This window comes from Crotalus tigris, unplaced genomic scaffold, assembly GCF_016545835.1.
Source record: "Crotalus tigris isolate CLP2741 ecotype Arizona unplaced genomic scaffold, ASM1654583v1 scf7180000018468.2839379, whole genome shotgun sequence".
NCBI lineage: Eukaryota > Metazoa > Chordata > Lepidosauria > Squamata > Viperidae > Crotalus > Crotalus tigris.
This window is the reverse complement of record NW_024097024.1, coordinates 1,375,043-1,397,487: the sequence shown is the minus strand read 5'-3', so window position 1 is coordinate 1,397,487 and position 22,445 is coordinate 1,375,043. Positions and strand designations below refer to the sequence as shown.

Sequence of the window (22,445 nt, the reverse complement as noted above, 5' to 3'; positions counted from 1 at the left end):
CCTTGCTGTATGATGACACATGGAAAAACGGTGTCAGCAAAGTCAGGATATAAAAATAATTCTCTGGCCTTCAATCAATGGCATTCTCACAAATTAGAACACCATTTAGCAGTGACTCAGAAGAGATGCAATACAGACAGAATAGAGACTAGTAGCAGACATAGCACATTTTTGTGCCATTTTGATTTCATGGTAATTAAAGGATGTCTGGATAATACTTCAACTCAGTAGTGAGAAAGGCCCCAAATCTTGATTAAGAGCAGGGACATACAGTGTTGTATTTCCCTAGTAATATAAAATGAGTTTATGCTTCAATAAAAGGTAAAAAAGGAGTCCCAGCATATTTTACTCTTCTAGTCATTGCCAACCACAGGGGGCGGTGTTCTTCTCTATTTCAAGGCCATTGAGCCAGAGCTGTCCGAAGACATTTCCATGGTCATGTGGCCAGCATGATGTCATGGAGAGCTCTTATGTACTACTTCAGTGGGAAGGTAACAGCATTCCTTATGCTTCGGTATCCACCACATATTAAAAAAGTTAAATATTCAGTGCTTGAAATATAATCATTATTTTTTACCTTTATAATTATATATAACAATGTATAATTGCCAAAATCAAATGATAAATATTTATTGTGATTAAATAAATGTCATGTGATTATATATGTATCTCTATTTAAAAGAATGCTATTCTTTTAAAGATTATTGATAATAATTCTCTAAAATTGTGTCTACTTTCTTTCATAGACATAACCCCAAAAACAATGCATTCACAAGTATTCTTGAGACACCAATAAATATGAATGTGAAAAAACAGTCTGAAGCAATAAGTGAGGTAAGATGTGCTTTGTAATCACATTGTAATGTTAGATTTGTTTTTTTAGGTAATTATTGAAAGAACAATTTCACTCCTTCGACTAAAATCCATATTTGTTCTATTTACCCAAGTTGCTAACTAGTTTAAAAATGAACTATTATTTTTGTGTTGAGTTTGACATTGACCCTGAGATATTTTATTTTAAGCAGAAATATAAAGTCAAATGAATTTTACATACCTGTAATGGAGAAACTTGCTAGATACCATTCCCTATTCAGTGAAAAAAAATCCTATAAAATATGTCCAAATATTTTTAATGAATATTATTGTGCTACCAGTTACAACTCTCTAAATTTCTGTTTGTATTTTTACTGCCACAAGTTTTCATTATTGAAACAGGAAATATCAATATATTTATATTTTTGATATAAATTCTTCTGGTTTATTGAATGTGTTCCTGAGTAAACGTGGCAACTTTGCAAATGTAATGTATGATATGAATATGTATTTGATGTTTCTATTTCATTTAACAAATGATGGGCATTGTTGTTACAGCTTTATGAACCTCATTCTATATTGCTTTCTAGGATAATTTCATGAAATGTCATATGTATATATGTATATGTATGTATGTGTATGTATGTATATATATGTTTTCTGAGGTTTTCGCAGGTGTTTGTATGTAGGTCTTTGATTATTCAGGTTTTCTCCTGCATAAAATTGGAAGTGTCTTGGGAACGTTTCGACGAAGTCCCATTTGTCATCTTCAGGCTGGTGTTTTCAGCTTCGTGCTTCTAGGAGTATATATCTCAGAATTACACTTCTGAATTATCCTTCATAAACCTATCATAAACAACAATTATATTTCTTTTAAACTGAGCATGAAATATCTGCTCAGGTATGAGTCAGGGATCAAAAGCAATATCTATTTCTGTTTGAAGTTCATGATAGGAGATCTTGTTACTTCCAATAAATTTGAGTGCTAGAAAAACCAAGATTACTTTTCCTTTTCTTTTGCCGTATAGAAGACATCCTGCTAGTCAAAAAGGGAAGCTTCAGACAAAATTCAAAGGAGAGTTTATAAGAGCTAGTTCTCACAATTTTGTTTTTTTTAATGAAATATTTATTTCAGTAAGCTTCCAGCTTATTCAGTTTGGAAGGATTCTGTCACTGATATTATCAAAACTGCTGAGAAGTCCAAAAGAAATTAACAGCATCAATTTTTGCCCCAAGAAAGCTAGAAAGTCTGACTAAAGAAAATAAAATTAACTTCATGTAGAATGCCTAGAGTTGGTAGACAGCTAAATATTCCAATGTTTTATCTCCTTGCTGGGGGGGGGGGCGGACTAGAAGACCTCCAAGGTCTATTCTATTCTATTCTATTCTATTCTATTCTATTCTATTCTATTCTATGAAAAGATTTTGCAACCCATAGTTATATACTACTTATGGATGCAGGGTAAAGTTTTCCAAGGAAAGTCCAAAAGCAACTTATTTCAATGTCCAAAATTAAAGATTTTGTGATCTTAAATATCTCTTCCCTTTTACAAGTTCAAATACACCAAGGCAGGCAAGGAGTGAATGCAGTGGTAGTTATCAAGACTTGTCAAGTGGACCGTTGTCCATTTTCTCAGAATTCAGCTGCAATACTACATCCAGTTTTGGTCACCATGATGTAAAAGAGATGCTGAGACTGTAGAAAGAGTACAGAGAAGAGCAACAAAGATAATTAGGGGACTGGAGGCTAAATAATATAAGGAATTGCTTATATGGAATTGGAATTGGGTATGTCTAGTTGCTGGAATTGGGTATGTCTAGTTTAACAAAGAGAAGGATGAGGGGGGACATGATAGCAGTGTTCCAATATCTCAGGGGCTGCCACAAAGAAGAGGGAGTCAAGCTATTCTCCAAAGCGCCTGAAGGCAGGACGAGAAGCAATGGATGGCAACTGATCTAGGAGAGAAGCAACTTAGGAGAAACTTCCTGATAGTTAGAACAATTAACCAATGGAACAACCTGCCTCCAGAAGCGGTGAATGCTCCAACACTGGAAGTTTTTAAGAAGAGACTGGACAGCCATTTGTTTGAAATGGTGTAGGGTTCCTGCCTGAACATGGGGTTGGACTCGATGACCTCCAAAGTCCCTTCCAACATAATCATCATCATCATCATCATCATCATCATCATCATTATTATTATTATTATTATTATTATTATATTGTTCAGTTGCGTTAAATCACTGCTGGAGACCATGTAAAAGATTCCAAATGATTAAAAAGTCATTTCCAATAGTAAATCAGATCTAGGATATATTCAGCTACATGTGTTCAGTTAAGGAGATTTCTGCAGATCATGATATCAATGTTTTTTTTATTTACCAGATAGAACAGCTTTGGCATACACATTGCAGTTCCCCAGAACCTCTAGCCTGAAAATCGTTGGCACCAAATCTCAAATCATAGCTTAGCTTAGGCACTGAAATGGTTAAATAACAGAGTATAATACTGTTTCTAGAAAATCTTGGATCAGATGCAAACATCACGTATTAGGAGACGTATTGTAAAGAAAAGGATGGAATCTAGCCTGATGCAGTACTGAGTTCCCCGACTTGGCAAACTTGGTCCTATTGTCAAGTGTTTTAAGTACATTTCCAAATTATGAAGTGGTAGCTTTTTAAATAAAATAACCGAAATGTATTATGGTAAATATAGTTTGCACTGTTTTATACATAGTTTTTAAAATAAAATCTTAAAACGTGTGCTTTCTGACTGATGTCTCTTTGAAATAATCAATGAAACCAAAGAACTTGAAAATTCCAGACAATTCTGGTATACTAAGATAATTTATAGTTGCTTTATGACTATTTATTTAATATAATGCCTTTTTTATTTATTACAATTGAATCTGTATTTTTATGCAGGTTAAGTATAGAGAAGAGGGTGAGAAATTCAAGTCTGTTTTTCATTGGGATGTAAAATCTAGAGACATGGAAGCCACACAGAAAATGCAACAAATAAGTCAGGTAAAAAGCTGCTAAGTCATCAAGACTTAATAAACTATCCTTCAACTCTTCACAGTTTTGTTGTGCTATTTGATTGACTGAGCCACCAGATAGTTAGATCAGAAACCTGGCTGTTCAGGTTTCCCAATGGTGCATCCTTTGTTGCTATAACTAGAATGCTGCTGACTGTCATTTTTTTCATATTCTCCAGCAGTATGGACTTCTTAAGAGAGCTGGGTCTTTGCATAATGTTTCCAAAATATGATAACTTGAGCTTGGTTATTTGTGCCTTAAGTAAGAAGATGCCTTGCTCTTCTTTGAGTGTTATCCAAAGAGTCCATTGTCTGACACTATATTGTCAATCATTTTATCTTGTCTATCCATGTGGTTTTATTGATAAGAACTGAGCGGTTTACCATGTGCAGTATGGATGTTACCTTTGCTGTTGTCACTGATCATTTTTCTCTGATATCCTCTTCTATTAATGCTGCCTGATATAGGTGCCACCTTGCTTTAGTTGGCCAGCTAAAATGACTTTCTAATCTTGGATGATTCTCCTGTGTGCATATACTCTTAATAATTTTTCAAGCCTTCCTCCTAAATCTTGTCTTACCTATCATGATATGGCGTAACAAGACTTGTAGGCAGGGGACTGCAATTTAACAACTTGTAATCTGTATATTTTTACACAGTATGCATGTAGATTAGAAACATTTAATTTGTCTTTATTATGTTTTAATTTAATTTTATTTATTAATTTATTTTTATTTAGCTCTCAGCATGAGTTTGTAACAGTTTCCTACTTGTACCATTGATATGCTATACCTTTTATCCAATCCTCATTTGGTTCTCTGAAGAATGAGCTATTTATGACCATCTCTGAATTACTGGTGGCTTGATCTAAAGATTTATGTTGACTTCATGCAAAGCTTAGAATGGTACTTTTATACAGTTCTGGCATCAAGCAAAGCATTTACTTCTGAGTAGAGGCATACAGAATTTCATGTTTATTTATACTTATGTTACATTCATCTTCAGCTATTTTGGTTAGATATTTATAATTTTATTTTAAAAATTGAAAGAAAAAATAATTCTATCATGTATCGAAAGTAATTGAGAGGGAAGATGAAACTCAACATGATTTTTACTTGCACGATAACTCCACTGAGACTTATTTGTGCAACACACAATATCACCAACACCCAACCACCTTTTTGCTTATGTGCTTATGTGAATTTAAACCACTTGGTTAATTTACATTTGATTCTTCAATTGCATAACATGGAGCAAACTATGCTCTAGTTATGGAAAATGTCTCTTGCAAACAAAAAAAAATGGTAACTGAATTTTTAAAGTGAGATGCCATAGTTAGATTCATGAATATGAAACTGCCTTGCAATTATATAATGTTGTATTTTTGGCAGATGTACTGGACAGAGAAGATTAGGATGTTACTTTATTGGTTTGGGCATTCTAGTCTATATCCAGCTTGCTGAAATGTCCTGGAACTGAAATAAGAAACAGTTATATGTAATTCACTCTTCATGTTCAGGGCGAACAAACAGAAGAAAAGGGAAAATGTCGTTTTCAGTTCCAATGCAAAAGGAATAAGACCAATTTAAAATTGATGTAAAATACACTCAATAAAGAGATATGTGTACATCTAGGCTTTTATTTATAAATACTACTTACAAAACTAATTCATTTTTGGAAACCTAATAAAAATGGATGTACTGTAATCTTTGTACTAATTTCTTATTATACATATATTCTTTTTAGAAAACTTACCATGATATATGTAATGAAAGCAAATCCTGGTACAGAGAAACTATTCCACAGTTGGAAATGATCAAGATAGGCCAAACACAGAAAAGTCTTAGTGATGTAAGTAAATCACTATTTTATGACATTGATCTGTAAAACAAATATTATAATATTTCTCATGAAGGGTTAGTTCCTCAGCTAACTGGCTTAAGGAAATATATTGAAATAAAATATACAGTCTTCACAGACAGTTTTTTTAAAATATTGAGGAATGACCTATACATTGCCAACAATATATGAAGGGGATATGGAACTGATAGAGAAAGATTTATTTGAAACTCAGTGACTGTATGTCTGTTTTTAAGAAATCATTTCTTTTCTATTAGCTTTTCCTTCTTGTACTTATCTCATCAGAGAGGTTTTTCAAAGAGTATGTGATTGTTAAGAAGAAATAATTTTTAGTTTGTAATGTACTTTCATTAAAATTATTTAGGATCCTGGTAATAATAATTAATTACACAAAGGTGATATTTACATATATCATGAAAATTCACAGTTAATTTTCAGTTGTCTCTTGTCTTATTCCAGTGTAAATTTTAAAATAGTCTCATATGACTTGATCAATGTTATTTATTAATAAGATTTCAATAGTTGGCAATATATTAAGTTTGATAAATAAATAAGTATAACATTTGGAGTGCTGAATTTGAGTGTGAAAATAATCCATAATGAAATTTTTGCTATACTATAAAGTTCACTTCTTAATCTGAACAATCAATCTAACCTAAATGAACATTACCAATGGAATCAAATTGTTGGGAAAAAAGACACGATACAAAGGAAAACAAGTAACATAAAATAAGTTACTTCTGGTAGCAATGGCAATGATGGAAAGAAATTTTGTAAAAGGAGTTGGGACTCTGTCCATCTTGAGGACTGTTTTCAGAAAACTGAGGAACTGGTAAAAGAAAGATTACTTTTCTGTGAGGAAAAATGCATCCCCCAAATATTAGTGCTATTAGACAGTAGTTTCACATATAGCTTTACATATAGTGAACACATATACATCTACTCCATTAGACTGTATGCATATATACAGAGTGAAAAAGCAGTGCATTGATTAGTCCAACAGGGAAAAGTGCACACATACAGTATATACAAATATATCTTGTTACTCTGAGGCTTTGTGTCTATGCGTTCAAGTCAGCCTTAACTCTCTGCAACTGGACATGTCATGCACGGGGGGGGGAGGGGGTTGGAAACGTTTTCAGAAATGATTTTACCTTGTTCTTAGGACTAAGAAAGAATGACTGACACAAAGTCAAGATTAGAAGTGGAATTCATAGTCCCCTGGTTTCTAACCCAGTGCAAATTGGGATGCCAATAAATAAATATCAGAGGAAATAATTTCATGGCCAAATGTAAATGCATACATATCTGTTTCGTCTAGCTGAAGAATAACCAGGAATATGAGCAGCCGGACAGAAAAGGAAGCTTTCCGATTTCTGTGACTCCATCGTATCAGATTGCCAAGAAGGCCACAGAGCTATCCAGTGATGTGAGTTTCTGGAAATGTATTTGAGGAAAGAGCAAGAGATTTTATTTATTTATTTATCAAATTTAGGCCATAGATTGTGCTAGGATGGTGGCAGTTGGGATTCTTTAAGGATTAAAGCCAACCCTTTCACTTATAAAGTTGTGTGTCTATGTATGTATGTATATTTACTCTTTGGTTACCCATAATGTTTACGCAGTCTCTGATTGTTGTATGCTGCTAAGAGTTACTTCTCATGAGATGGGTGATAATATAAATTTTATACAGATTTAAAAAACAAATAAATAAATAATAAAACAATAAATAAATAAATAAATAAATAAAAAACCAAATATACTAATATAGCATTTTGATTAATAAATGCATTTATTTTGTGATATGAACAAAAATTAAAATGTTTTAACAGCTGAGGATCAAAATATTTAAAATTACTATTATTTAAAAACTGAGTAATGGTACAAATAATTATTTCCATCATATAAACTTTTCAGAATTTCCATAGAGTTTTGAAGGATTTTTTCCTTAATATTATCAGGCTTCTGCTACATGATATATTTATATTTATGTATCCATTGTCATGTCCATGTTTTAAAATGAATATCTTTGGAAATTAATTGGCCTGTAGAGAATAAAATCAGCATAATGGTTTGAGAAATAAGGCCGGAGAATATAAATTCAATCTCCTTTCATCAAAACAAGATGGCACTTCATGTTCACCTGTCTTTTGGAATAATATCACCTAGAAATCTGTGTAGCTCCCACCTTACTTGTCATTAAATGTTGTTTGAAACCCTTGAGGCTTTTTCCTCAGGCCTTGGTTGAAATGCCTTGTGAGTTGCTAAGGATACGGAGGATGGTTTTGGTTCCCTAACAATGTTTTATGGAATTTTTTTGATCATGTAATACTGTTGTTTTTAGATTCTGTTTAGCTACCCAGAATTTTCTGGACTGGGATGGCCTGAAAATAAATAAATTAATTGATACTGAGTCCAACTAAAGTCATAATACCGAGAAAGGCCTAGTTTCATTTTTGTAAAAAACAAAAAGTTAGATGCTATTTTAAAACCCTGATTATCCCATTTTCATAAGGAAAAGATCATGTTTGTTGTGATCCAGTATTTTACACACATGCACATATGCACATTTGTTGATTGCAACATTAAGCACAGATACTGAGAGTGAATTCCATCCATACATATATCCCAATGCTTTCCAGGATTATAGTGGAGTCTGATAATAATACAAAGCCCAAAGAAAAACTGAATTCTGCTTCTGATTTTAGACATTGAACAATTATAAAGCTGAAAATATGAAAATTATATCTATTTATGTTAATATATAATTGTAATTTATACAGAGAAAATCTTACAGGCTGTCTTTGCCAAAGAAATATGTTCAGGATTATATAAATAAATAAAACAGAAATCAGTATTTTTAATTTTTTTTATTGGTCCATGAGTACCACTGATGTATAATAAAATCTTATCCTCAGCTCTCCATGGTAATTTTCAGAATTTCCAATTCTACAGGTAAGAGGTTCTAAAAAAAGAAAAACAAAAAAGAAGAGAGAGCATATACTTTGACCTTAATCAAACCAAATATAAACAGACCATATATCTATAGGTATAGAATTTATTTATAGAATAAATAATTTCAGTCCAAAATATAAAATTTTGCAGGAATTGAAACCAAATGAAAATCCACAAGATATTTTTGCTCTTTTCTGTTTAGTAGCAAGAAATAAGATTTTTTTTCTTTATTTATTTTCAAGAAATGTCTTCTTTCTCTCCCTAGGTGGAATACAAACTGGGACATAAAGAGCAGGTTTCCAAATTCAGCAGTGTTATGGATACTCCAGAAATACTTCATGAAAAAGCCGGGGGGCAGTTCATGAGTGATGTATGTATAAAGAAAAATTATGTACATAATTTTTACTACTTACTTACCTTTCTATAGCTTATTTTTCTATAGCTATATTGATATATCATGTGACATAATAAAGTGGCTTGTTTAATTTTGCTTCAGTCAATATATATGTATTGTATTATATGTATTATTTTGTATATATTAACCTAGGCCATGATTTATATGAACTGGATTTATAGCTCTGTTGCTATAGCTTTACACATTCTTGATTTTTTTTTCAGTTTAAATACCCAGAAGAATATGAACAACAAAGAGGGAAAGGAAGCTTTCCTGCTATGATGACACCAGCTTATCAGATTGCTAAAAGAGCCAATGAACTTGCTAGTGATGTAAGTTCTATAAGTCATGAATGTGTCATGAACACATTCTGTTTATAAGATAACATATACTTTAAAAAAATTAAAGCATTTTCTGCAGTGAGAAAAATTACAAATATTACAGCACACTAGATTTGAAAAGGATAGAGATTAATAGGCAAATGATTGTCTCTTAATATGGTACATTTATGCTAAAAAATGAATTTTAGGATGGAAGAGAAGAACAAATTAATCTCAGAATGGTGGACAGGTGGCACTCCCAGATATACGAATTAGGTGTAAATGCTTACATTTAGTCATGTAAGGAATTAAATTCAATCTCCTCATCAGTCTTTTGACTGATGTGAAAACAGCGTTCATTGGCTATTCATTTTTTTAAATATGATTTTTGGGAAGCTTTTAGTGAAGGAGATAAACACCAATACAGACTCATATAAATTAGGGGCGGGGGGAAAGAAAAGATACAAAGAGAAAGCAAAAAGTTCAAGAAAAGAAAACAATTGAATAAAAATAGGAATGAAAGAAAAAAGATACAAAGATGTCGTTTCCAATATTTATAACCACAATTATATTTTAAGCTCTTTCTCTTAAATTGTGACTTCTTTCTATGATAAGCTATCTTGTTTAATCATTAAAGCCATAAACCACAAGTTCATTGTTTCATTTTTTCATAAAACATCCACAAGAGGTTTCGCGTTACCAATAAATATGGATAATGTCTTCTCTATTTTTCTGCAACTTTTTTTCTTTTCTTGTACATTACTTTTTTTATGCTTTGCACATGTATCTAGAAAGTCAATCAGTCTTAAACCTAAAGGAATGTTAGAATAAACTCATTTCTTTTATAATCATTTCTTTCAGGTTAAGTATCACCAAAGATATGAAAAAGAGATTAAGGGAAAAGCAAGTCATTCTGTTGGCACATTAAGAGAAAATGTAGATCAATTTAATCAGGTAACAGTCAAATGTATATGCATGTATTCTGTTTCACACTGCTTCTAAAATAGTGGTTTCAGTCCACATATTACGAGTAGTAGTTCCTCTTGTAGTTTAGGTCTTTTGATTCCCTTGCATTAGTGCCCCACATTCTGCACCTCATGCTATTTCTGGAAATTGTGAATTTTGGAATAAAATGAAATGGGGGTATGAAGGTTTAGCTAGATGTAAAGCCTAGATAGGTCAGCTGTTCATAAGAATTTATTAGATAGTAGAAATTTTTATTTTCCTTCATTAATATGGCAAGATAAGAGAAAGATAAGAAGACAAAGAAATGATTAATATGTTCCACTATATTTATTCATTTATTAAATTCATATACCTTATTTTCTGCATCCCATGGTTCTATAGATTTCTTAGAATTGGTATATAGTATACATGGCCTATTGCGGGGTTTGGTTTTAGGTAAGTAAAGGACAAAAAAATTAAAAGCAAATGAGAGAAAAAACATATAGCTAAATTTATTTCACAATAACACTATTGTATACCACACTTTTCATTTTGTTTCCAACACATATATCAGTTCATACATAGCCTTTAGTGTGATCTACAAATAAATGAATGGATTAAAAATATAATGCTTTAAATGTGGGTTTCTTATGTTCATGTTAGGGATTTAAAAATATATGGGTAAAATGATGTTTTTAACCTCTTCATTATCTACTCTTTTATATTGTCCATTTGATGTTGTAATATGTGGAAGCACTACTTCTTACAAAGGCTAATATTAAAATGAGATATAAAAATCAATAAGTAATTGATCGCTGCTGAATATTCTTCAGGATTATATGGACGAATATGGAGAACATAGAGGAAAAGGCAGTTTCCCTGCTATGATCACACCAGCATATCTAAATGCTAAGAAGGCAAATGAATTGGCTAGTGATGTAAGTATGAATTTGGATATCTCAGCTAACATGGACCAGATCCAAAATGCTTGCTATAGTTTATCTGGTGTCATATTATTTGAACAACTAATGAAAACCTATAAAAAGAATAAGTCCTTGGAGGACGTTAGCTGTTTTTTTGTGGTCTACCAAGTGACCCTCTGTTTGAGTTCTGATTGAGTAAATACATGCTTTCAAAACTGGAAGCAATATTTTAGTCAGAAATATTTTATTACTATTAAAAGAAGAAATACTCATCTTCTATATTTATCTTTAAATAAACTTAAAATAAACTGTTGGTATTCTGGCACTCATTTTGGAGAAGGTCTGTCTGGGCGGTTGCTAAGAGGCAACACTAACTCATGGCACATAATCAGCTACAGTATTCTAGCATTCTACTAATTGGTAGTAATAGCTACAGTTAGCGATATAGGACCTGAAGAGGTGATTCATGAACTATTTAGCATATGCACGTCTTGCAATGTTTTCTACTTGTACATAATCAAAAATAAACTCAGATAGTTTATTTACTTTTCTAATGTATGTAATTAACTAAAATTATTTTTGTATATTTTGCATGAAGAACTGAAGCAGCATTTAATATTATATAAACTAGTATATGAAAATAATCCTGTGAAGTATGTTCAGATGGGAAATAGCAACTTGTGTGACATGGGTTATAGGACTGACTGGGAGCTGAATCCAGAATTTTTTACCTCAAGCTTATTATAATGTTTTGGCTTTCAACCGGATAGAACAAATTGTTTTTTATACTGTACAAGTACATTTGTTCAAATATGTTTCCAAAATTTCTTTGATTTATATTTTATTTTATTTATTAAATTTAATGGAGACAGATATGGTTTTTGTATAAAGTTTATTTCATGAATGAGAATAAAAGAGTTCTGGAGTTTATGACATTTTTTCCAATGTATTGTTGCTTAGAAATATACAAACAGTGCTTATAGGATGCAACAAGATTCATAGAATAACAAAATTGAAAACATCAGATGCAGCATAATATGCAGTCTCCAATGTTGTGATTGACATTGAAGGAAATATTTAAGAAAAGAGCACCAAATTGTTTTCCTTCTGAAAATAATATATCTTGAAACTGTTGTTTGATACAGAACCTGTTATTTGCTGAAGCAAGTTGCTAGTATGGAAAATATGTATTAACATATTCACCTGCCCACAATTTAGTTGACACCACTATGAAGCAGCTATTGTTGTTTGAAAAATGAAAAAAGTAAATCACAAATATTGCATTCAAAAGCAGGTTAATAGCCATGTCCAGTTGAACTGTACCTGACTTTGTCTTTGTATATTCTAATTTCTTTTTCACTTGTACATGTATTGAAACAAGAGCACCATGGGGTAAATTATAGGGTTCACTAAAATTATTGTCTCACCATACTTGGCAGGTAGCTAAGTAAATGAAAAATATAGTTTGCTTGTAGCTGTTATACCGTGTTTCTTTTTCAGATTAAATACAAGAAGGATTTTTCTCAGATGAAAGGAGCAGCCCATTACCACTGTCTCTCAGCCCAAGATAATCTAGTTCTTAAACAAGCTCAGGATGTGAACAAGCTGTACAGTGAGGTAAAATCATATATTTTGATTGATAGTAAATGTAGACGAAAAAATATTTTTATTTAAATTATTGTTATTTATTATTTTATTTTTATTATAGTTGTTTAAATTTAACTCTATCACTTACAGTGTTAGTTGCTATCTCTAAAACATTGATAACTTCTTTGTAAAACTATCCCTCTTCCATCATCCCTTACTTTTTCATATAAAAAGTAGCAATGTTTTTCTTTTACATTAATGCAAGAGCAAATAAATTCAGCAAAATTTTCTGCAGTTGTATGAAAGTGATAGAAAATAGGTTTGGGCTAAACCATTGTCCTGAGTTGTGTTCCCCTTTTTCATTTGCAAAGGGGTACTGACATAGGGATGATATATGAACATTTTCCGTCTGTCTGTCTGTCTATCTATCATCTTACATATATCTTTTTATTCTTGTTAACTCTAATTTTTAAGGTTGAGTACAAGAAGGATCTGGAGAACAGTAAACGCCACAGTATTAACTACTGTGAGACGCCTCAATTCAGGAATGTTAGCAAGATCTCAAAATACACCAGTGATGTAAGTCTGAGTTATTTGTGTGCACTTCTATGAAAGCTTAACTTAGGTACTGTTGAAATCAGAGTTTCTATATAGGTGACTTCCAGAAAATACAAATACTAGATCAAAGAATATAAAAGTCATTACAAAAGAGATTGCATATAAATCAATTACTAATCTAATAATTTCTGTTAATTTTAATATTAATTATCTTCATCTGTTAAGTTTGTTTAGAGCCTCAGTTATCAAGTAGCCCTGGTTATCAATTTTGAGTTCTAAACTAAAAAGCAAAATATAAGCCAAACATCAGATTATAACCCAATAACATTTTGTTATCAATTTTTAAGTAACAGCAATTGAATTTGGATATTATATGCCTTATGATTAGAAAGGGTCATAATAACAATGTTGTAGTATGCATTTGGGAAAACATGATATCCTATTAAAAATAATCTGTATTGAAAGTTGTATATCAGTATGGTTAAATTGGATTCCACTATTTTATTCTTTCATAAATAAGTTGATGTTTTCTAACAATGGCACCAAAATAAACTGATAATGTAGAGTCATCTTTTGAAATAACAATAGAGCTGCACAATATCAGTTCTTCTATTGTTTTAAATTTTCTGTTAAGTCTTTGCTTCTTTGTTGCAAGGGAGAAGTAATAATATTTATATGTGAGAGGTGTTTTGTCTTTGTGTTCAGCTCAAATATAAAGAACGTTACCAGAACCAGAAAGGTCATTATGAAGGAGTTGGCATGGATCGGCGCACACTGCATGCCATGAAGGTTGGAAGTTTGGCAAGCAATGTAAGCTGTTTAAATCAGATTGCCTTTAATTATTTTCTGTATATCATTTCAAAACGATATCTAGTCTTTGCTTCCTGAAATGAGGGAGAGCCAGAGTTTTAATTATTTCTTAAGAGCTGCAGGAAGGGTTGTATATATTTCTGTACTGTTCAAAGGACATATTAAAATTAATTTTGCATAAGCATATATCATACCAGTAAACATGTACTGTATTTTAGATCACTATAGGAAACAATAGTTTTTTCCCCATTTATGTGGCAGATGGTTAAATTCCTCTTAGAATGTAATTTGTTAATTGACATGTTATGAGCTTTGGGACTAGGCATTAAAATAATTTCAAGGAAGGGTCATCCTCTTTGTTCCCCATGCTTATAAAAGTTTAGTTCATAAACTGCTGCTTCTGCCACCTGTTGTTTTGATACTGCTGCATTTAAGAACAATTGTACTTAGTCCAATATTTATGATATTCAATGAGATGACATTTCTTACTAATACCGCTTGAAGCATATTATTTACAAATGTACAAGACATTAAAGAACCATGACACATATGGAAGGGAATGCTCCTATATCTGATAATGGCATATATGCACAGCTGAAGAAGATTCATCATTTAAACTCTGCAAATAATTTCCTTTCTTTGATATGGACCATCCTGATTTTGCTTTGTTGGTTAGGTTTAATAATAATATTAATAGTTTCCTTTTCCACTTGTCTTATAACTACTAAAAAAATGATAGTTTTAAAAAGGTAATTGTTTTTGTGGTCCTTGTGTTCCAGGTAGTGTATAAATCTGATTACACACATGATGATGCTAACTACAATTACCCAGTGATCCTGACCCCCTCCTATCAGACAACAAGGAAGCTGGATCCTCTGAAAGATGTAAATAATCTCTTCAGTTCTCTCATTATGTTTGCCTGACTTGCCATTTCCTGTAGAGAAAAGTATATTCTGTGGCCTTTGTAAAACAGTTAATTGCAGTGACTGACATAGTCAATGATAAGTGAAACCCCTAGAAGAGCAAGTTGTTTTCTAGCTGATAGGCTGGGCTCATGTACTGTCAAGGGACTGAGAATAAGAGAGATAATCCACTGTATTTAGATAGACTGGCATTAATCCTGTTCCCATTGCTTGTAATCAAATGTTGTTAGTATAATTATCTAGCAAAGGGAACCCTATTTGGTTTGTTGATTTCATTGCATTTTATGTGGGGTACTCTTAAAAATGGTTCAAAATGTGACATATGGCAGTGGCCCTCAGCCTTTTGGGCATCAGGGACCAGTTCCATGAATAGAGGTTTTTCCACGGATTGGAGAGGGTTGTGGTTTCGCATGTTGCCTGCATCCTGCTGATGGGTCTTTGCTTGTTTCTGGCATGCTGTGGCCCAGTACTGTTCCACGGCCCTGGTGTTGGGGTCTCCTGACATATGTTACCCAAATCATAAGATGGTGCATGGAAATCTATGCTCTGCTTTCCTGTTGCCTAGCAAGCATAAGTTAAGAAGTTGTTAAACTTTAATGCCTTAGTGATGCAGGAACTGGCCAACCAAGATACCTTTTTTTCCACATTAGGATTATGACTAGTCAATGAAAGTCTTCAGGAAAAGCCTTTCTAAAACTGTTCCTGCTGTCAGGAATTTGCTTATTTGGCAAGTTGCTTATTTGGGGGCTTTTGCCTTGCCACTAAACTTTCTCATTCTTCAGAAGAGCAGTGAAGACGTATTTCTCTTTAAGAGGCTTTGATTGTTAACTGATATTTTTATTAACTTTAATGAACTTTTTTTTAATAAAAAAATGAAATCTAATGTAATCTCCTTCCTGGCTAGTAGCCAGATTCAGAGCTTTTTAGTTTCTAAAAGTTTGCTAAATCTTGACTGGAATCTTGGGAATTACATTTTGGAAAAGGAACTGGAAATTTTATCCTTATTTCTTGCATACTGCTATGGTTTCCTGAACTATAGGCAACCTAGAACTACTTTCCTATACACACAAAATGACTTATGCAACCATATCAGATAAATAGCTTAGGTGACAAGATTAGCTCAGTTCAGGATATAAAGGCCTATACCTATTGTCAATTGTTTTGGCTTCATCCTAATTCAAATATTTCACATTAGGTCTCTGAATACTGCATTCTTTCAGTTGCAAATGTATATCCATTTTGAGATTTTATTGCTAGCTAAAAATACCACAGAGAAAATATGGTATAAAAATAATAGTAAATAGAATAGTAAATAGAGTACTAAAAATAGCAATTACCTATTATTTTTCTAGTAGAAAAAAGAGCTAGCCACTCAATGGTTTATTTTTGTTAAAGTACTTCGAGACAACGTAGGGAATTGTGTTCCACTGAAGAAGCTGCCTTCTATTGTATCTGATCCTTTACCCAATTAGCTGAGTTTTGTATAGTCCTCTGAAACTTTGAGAGTTTCATGAGATTTTGATTTTCAATAGCTATAGACTGGCTTTCTGGTCTTCTATCCCTAAATATTTGGATTTCAGTTCCTATTACCCTGGCCATGAGCCATGCTTATCAGGAATATGGAAACTGTACTTTGGAACCATCTAGAGACCTAGTTTGGGGAAGCTGATTGTGGTGAATGTCAAAGGTTGAGAGTCAAACCTGTGCCAAGGTTTTAATACTTTTAAATTTCAAATAATGGCTCTTATTCTTTAAGAATAAAAGAAGATAAAAAAGAAGAATCTGGTTCCACCTTAAATCACAGTAAATATTTAAAGATCCTTAATATTTAATATATTTCTGGCACACCTGTTTGGAGTACACATACTGGAGTACACATACACAGATGATAAAGTGTGTAGTGGGGTGCCCCAGGGCTCTGTTCTGGGCCCAGTGCTCTTCAACATCTTCATCAACGATCTGGACGAGGGGATAGATGGGGAACTCATCAAATTTGCAGACGATACCAAGCTGGCAGGAATAGCCAATACTCCAGAAGACAGGCTTAGGATACAGGAGGATCTGGACAGACTTGAACACTGGGCGCTATCTAACAAAATTAAATTCAATGGTGAAAAAAGTAAGGTTCTACATTTAGGCAAGAAAAACCAAATGTACAGGTATAGTATAGGGGGTACCTTGCTCAATAGTAGTAACTGTGAGAGGGATCACGGAGTCCTAGTGGACAATCATTTAAATATGAGCCAGCAGTGTGCTGCAGCTGCCAAAAAAAAAAAAACCCAACACAATGCTAGGCTGCATTAACAGAGGGATAGAATCAAGATCACGTGAAGTATTAATACCACTTTACGATGCCTTGGTAAGGCCACATTTGGAATACTGCATCCAGTTTTGATCACCACGATGTAAAAAAGATGTTGAGACTCTGGAAACAGTACAGAAAAGAGCAACAAAGATGATTAGGGGACTGGAGGCTAAAGCATATAAGAAATGGCTGCTAGAATTGGGTGTGTCTAGTTTAATGAAGAGAAGGATGAGGGGGGACATGATAGCAGTGTTCCAATATCTCAGGGGCTGCCACAAAGAAGAGGGAGTCAAGCTATTTTCCAAAGCGCCTGAAGGCAGGACAAGGAGCAACGGGTGGAGCAAAGAGAGAAGCAACCTAGAACTAAGGAGAAACTTCCTGACAGAACAATTAACCAGTGGAACAACCTGCCTCCAGAGGTGGTGAATGCGCCAACACTGGAAGTTTTTAAGAGGAAACTGGACAGCCATTTGTCCTAATTGGTATAGGGTTTCCTGTCTGAGCAGGGGGTTGGACTAGATGACCTCCAAGGTCCCTTCCAACTTTATCATCATTATAAGAAGATATTATCTGCAACATTTGCTCACATGTTTTATCAAGCTGTGGAATAATCAAACAAAAGTCAGAATGAGCTAGTCCAAGAAAGACAGATTCCTATACATCTAAGCAAGGTAGACTTGTATTTTAAAGACACAGCCTTATGATTCAGGGTTGAAATGATACCTGGTGAAACTCTATATAGCTAAATTTCATGCTTTCAGATACTATTGAGCTGCCACATTCCTTTTTCCTTCAAAGCACTGACTCCTATTACAGGCACAAGCTGAAGGCTGCCCTTCTTTTCATCAAATCATTCTGTTGACTTTCAATGCTTAGAGCCATATTCTTATTTTTTCCATGAATAATCAGAACCCATGAATAAACATATCTGGAATTACACTGGATTTCTAGGTGATCTGCTGAAGCAAGAATGGCTTATCAATTAAAAAGAATGCATTGGATGTGGATTGCTTATACCATATTAAGAGTTTTAGATATTTTATGGAAGACTTGGTTTAAATATAAGTCCCATTCTATTAAAAAAAGTCTATAAATGAACTATTTTTAAATGATATACAATTTTCAGCTTAGTAAGGAAGTAATTAATCAGGGGCGGGGGTGAATAATGATTAAGATTTGATAAAAATACTAATTATATCCTGCATTGTGATCTGAAGGTCTTTGGATGAGATAAGCACTTGTAATTTTGAAACTATGTGTAATCTGAATGTTTGCTTGTTTTAATTTTAGGCAAATTACAGGCAAAACATAGATAAATTGAAATATAGCTCTGTTACATGCACACCTCAGATCCTTCAAGCAAAAATCAATGCCCAGCAACTTAGTGATGTAAGTTCTATTATGATTGTCAAATAGTCATCCCAAATTTTGCACAAGCAAACAGATATTTATTCCTGGAAAGGAATAATACAAAATTTATCAAGGGCAACACTGTCTATTTGAGCACACAGCTCTGATCGATAGGTGCTTTTGCCAAATCTCTTTGACCATTGGAATGGCTTTTCATTTTGGTTCTAACAGGAATAAAAAGAATTAGCAGACTCAGTGTGTCCTTCTGGGCCAGGGCCATTGTGTGAGGTGAGCTAAAAGAGACAATAGCAGTGATAGGAAGTAGTAATAGTGATGAGGAAGAATAACTTACAGAAGACAACTAACCCTAGAGTATAGGGACTCAAAGTGTATTTTGTTTGATGAGGGGTGTGAAACAGATTTCTGTGGCTTGTTTGACACACATAATCAAAATAAATCCAAGATGCTATAATCTAGAGCCATGGTGGTTAGAATGCAGTATTGCAGGCTAACTGCTCACAGTCAGGAATTCAATCTTGACTGGCTCAGGGTTGACTCAGCCTTTCATCCTTCTGAGGTCAGTAAAATGATGCCTGTTTGGGGGGGGGGCAATATGCTAACATTTGTAAACTGCTCAGAGAGTGCTGTAAAGTGCTATGGAACAGTATATAGTGTAAGTCCAAGTGATATTGATATTGCTATATACAGTAATAACAGAAAAACCATAGACTACAGTGACACATACTGTATGCTCAGAGACACATGCAATAGTTAATCTTTATCATTTATATTTTATTTTGCCTTCAAACATTTCAGTGACAAGTTGCTGTATTATAGAATAACTTAAAAGGGTTCCCCACCCTTTCTTAAGACCTAGCATAACTTCACAATAATTGTTAGCATCATAGTATAATCCTGAATAATTACAAATCTTTTAAATGTTTTTGACCTCTGCCAGCTGAACTATCGAGCCAACTATCAGAAAAACAAATCACATTATACTTTGACTCAAGATGTACCAGAGCTAGTGAAGGCGAAAGCCAATGCAGAATTATACAGTGAGGTAAGATTTTTTTTCCTATTCTAGTGTAGATATTGGTTTAAGACTAGTGAATGCAAGACAGCAATTCAGCTGGTTAACAACTTTCCTGCAACCTGCTGCATGAAAGAGAGAAATGGTAGGCCTTAGAGAAAGAGAAAGGAGGGGATATCAGGGTTTTGTTTTTAGTTTTATACTGCTTTGTTTCAGCCACCCCGCCATGGAGCCTTGTAGATATTCTAGATTACCCACACCTGCTATAGTCATTTACCTGCAGAGTCTGCCATTTGAACGCTGTGAGAATTGATTCTGGATAAGCACAGGCACAGATTAGCTTAGACAGTAAAGTAGTAAAGTCTGTGCATTTATTAGCAGGAAGTATGGAGCAAAGTTTTGTTTTCTGCTACTAATGGAAGGGAGAAACAATGTTCAGATTACCAGGGAAATATTGGCAATATTAACACATGAGAAAAAGGGAGATTAATTTTTTCCCTTTCAGCAATTCAGTTAACACTTCTGGCTAGGAGTTTCAGGAAGGGAAAATCCACGTGGTTTCTCATTCTCAGCTACCATAATCATGATCAGTAGGAGAGATGAAAATTGTCTTTTTCATGTTTCCATGAATTGTAAGGAAGAAAGAAGGCTTTTGAATTTGCCCCTCAACGTAATAATATGAAATAATAAGAAATAGGATTCCTTTCAGATATACTTTTCACCCTTAGGTTTCATTTGCTAAAACAAAGCCTGTCTGAAAGAGCATTTCTGAGAAGAACCAAGCTCATCTGCATCCAAGTGATTCTGAATAATATACAGACATGGATGTAAATATAGCCTGAAACAGGTTTTATATGCCTGTATGCATACAAGCAGTCATCGACTTAAGATCATAATTAAGGTGACCAACTTTTTTACAATGAAAAGGAGGACACAAATAAATTGAAGAAAAAAATATCGTAAAAGCTGGTCCGGCCCATGGAAGGTCAACCGCTCACCGCACCCCCGCCCGCAGCTGCCCCGCCAGCATCGCTGCCCTGCCGGGTAGAGCAGGCCCCGTGGCTTCAAAAGCACTGGCCGTGTCGTCTCCGGCCCCAGGGGGCAGCCCACTGTTGACACCCTGCCTGCAGTCGCCCCGACAGCACCACCGCCCACCCTGCGCAGCCCCATGTAGAGAGAGCCCCACGGCTCCCACAGCATGGGGGGGCAGCCAGCTGCTGCCGCCCCTCACACCCCCACCCGCAGCACCCCCGCCGCCCCTGCCTCCTGCGCTCGCACCCATTATTGCCCTAGCAGAGTTGAAGATCAAGAGAAACTTACCACTACAGTCTCCTCCAGGTATCTTCGGAACTTGGGTCGCAGGGAGGGGTGCAAAGTTCCTGCCAATTCGCCTTCGCTGCAGACAACTTGCACGTGCAAAGTTTGCCAGCTGAGTGTTTTGGCGCGCTCAGCAGCAATTCCTATTGGCTTTCGAAAGCCAATAGGGGGAGTAGCACAGCTCATGCAAAAGTTGAAAAAAAACCGTCAAAAAAAGATGCCGGAATGCCGTTCTGAGCGTTCTAAGAGAAAAAAAAGCCCTGCAGATTAGTCTTCAAATATCAAAAAGGAAGACATGTAGGAGGACACTTTTCAAGGGAGGACAGACCTTACAAAAGGATGACTGTCCTCCCTAAAAGAGGACGGTTGGTCACCTTATCATAATGGGGATCAGAATTTCAGTTGCTAAGCATTGTAATCTTTAAGTGAACTATTATGTAACTGGGCCTGATTTTACAACCATTTTTACTGTAGTTGTTAAGGGAATAACCATGGTCATTAAATGACTCTGGAATGCCCAATTGATTTTGCTTTTTGGAAGCCAACTGGAAATGTCATGATCATGACATTTCCAGTTGGCTGCAACCATTGTAGGTGTGAGCCAGTTACAAGCACCAAAATTGTGATTTCATGAGGGCAGAGGTGGTGCAATGGTTGTAATTTTGAACATGGGGAGTAAGTCACTTTTTCTGAGGCCATTGTAACTATCATTAGATAAATGGTCATACGTAGATTGCTACCTGGTTTGCTATGTTTTTATATATATATGGTTTATTTTTATTAATAATATATAATAGGCAACCATATTTTCTTCCTAGATTAAATACAAAGAAGACTGGCAAAAAAGCAGGGGCCGCAACTTTGAAATGAAGTTAGACTCCAGGTCTTTCCTTGCTGCCAAAGCTTCAGGAGATCTTGCCAGTGAAGTAGGTTCTATATGTTTTTGAAGGATTTATCAATTGTAAAAATCAGCATCCTTTATATAAATGAAAACAAGTTGTTTAGAAATTCAATATGAATTGTATTTGAAAATAATATACCATAAACTATGATACTCTATAATAGATACTTTGTTCTTTTCCGTAATAATCTTTGCATTTTAGACACTTTCTGAAGTGTCCAGAAACTAAAACAGAAATTTTGAACAGTACTTTTCAGGGCTTAAAAATTAAACATGGATGCAGATAAAAACAGGCAAAATCTTAATGGATCAAAACATATGTTTAATTCATTTCAAAGTATTTCAGACAACATTTATTTAGATTTAGTACTATTTTTAAGTATAAATGTTCACAGTTCCCTTTAATCTCAGGTAT

The 22,445-nt window shown here is 34.1% G+C and overlaps 1 protein-coding gene across 3 annotated transcripts in view; it reads left to right on the top strand.

Moving 5' to 3' along the window:
- Positions 1-22,445, top strand: part of LOC120312250 (nebulin related anchoring protein) — a 64,594-nt gene that overhangs the window by 2,540 nt on the left and 39,609 nt on the right. For 2 of the 3 annotated variants that reach the window (XM_039352702.1, XM_039352700.1), the window contains exons 3-17: positions 747-834; positions 3,736-3,837; positions 5,596-5,700; positions 7,031-7,138; positions 8,930-9,034; positions 9,283-9,390; positions 10,240-10,332; positions 11,157-11,261; positions 12,747-12,863; positions 13,308-13,412; positions 14,097-14,201; positions 14,981-15,085; positions 18,720-18,818; positions 19,738-19,842; positions 21,948-22,055. In XM_039352702.1, coding sequence (XP_039208636.1) covers positions 747-834; positions 3,736-3,837; positions 5,596-5,700; positions 7,031-7,138; positions 8,930-9,034; positions 9,283-9,390; positions 10,240-10,332; positions 11,157-11,261; positions 12,747-12,863; positions 13,308-13,412; positions 14,097-14,201; positions 14,981-15,085; positions 18,720-18,818; positions 19,738-19,842; positions 21,948-22,055 — 1,558 coding nt within the window. The remainder of the gene's footprint in view (positions 1-746; positions 835-3,735; positions 3,838-5,595; positions 5,701-7,030; positions 7,139-8,929; positions 9,035-9,282; positions 9,391-10,239; positions 10,333-11,156; positions 11,262-12,746; positions 12,864-13,307; positions 13,413-14,096; positions 14,202-14,980; positions 15,086-18,719; positions 18,819-19,737; positions 19,843-21,947; positions 22,056-22,445) is intronic. The other variant, XM_039352701.1, reaches the window with a different exon arrangement.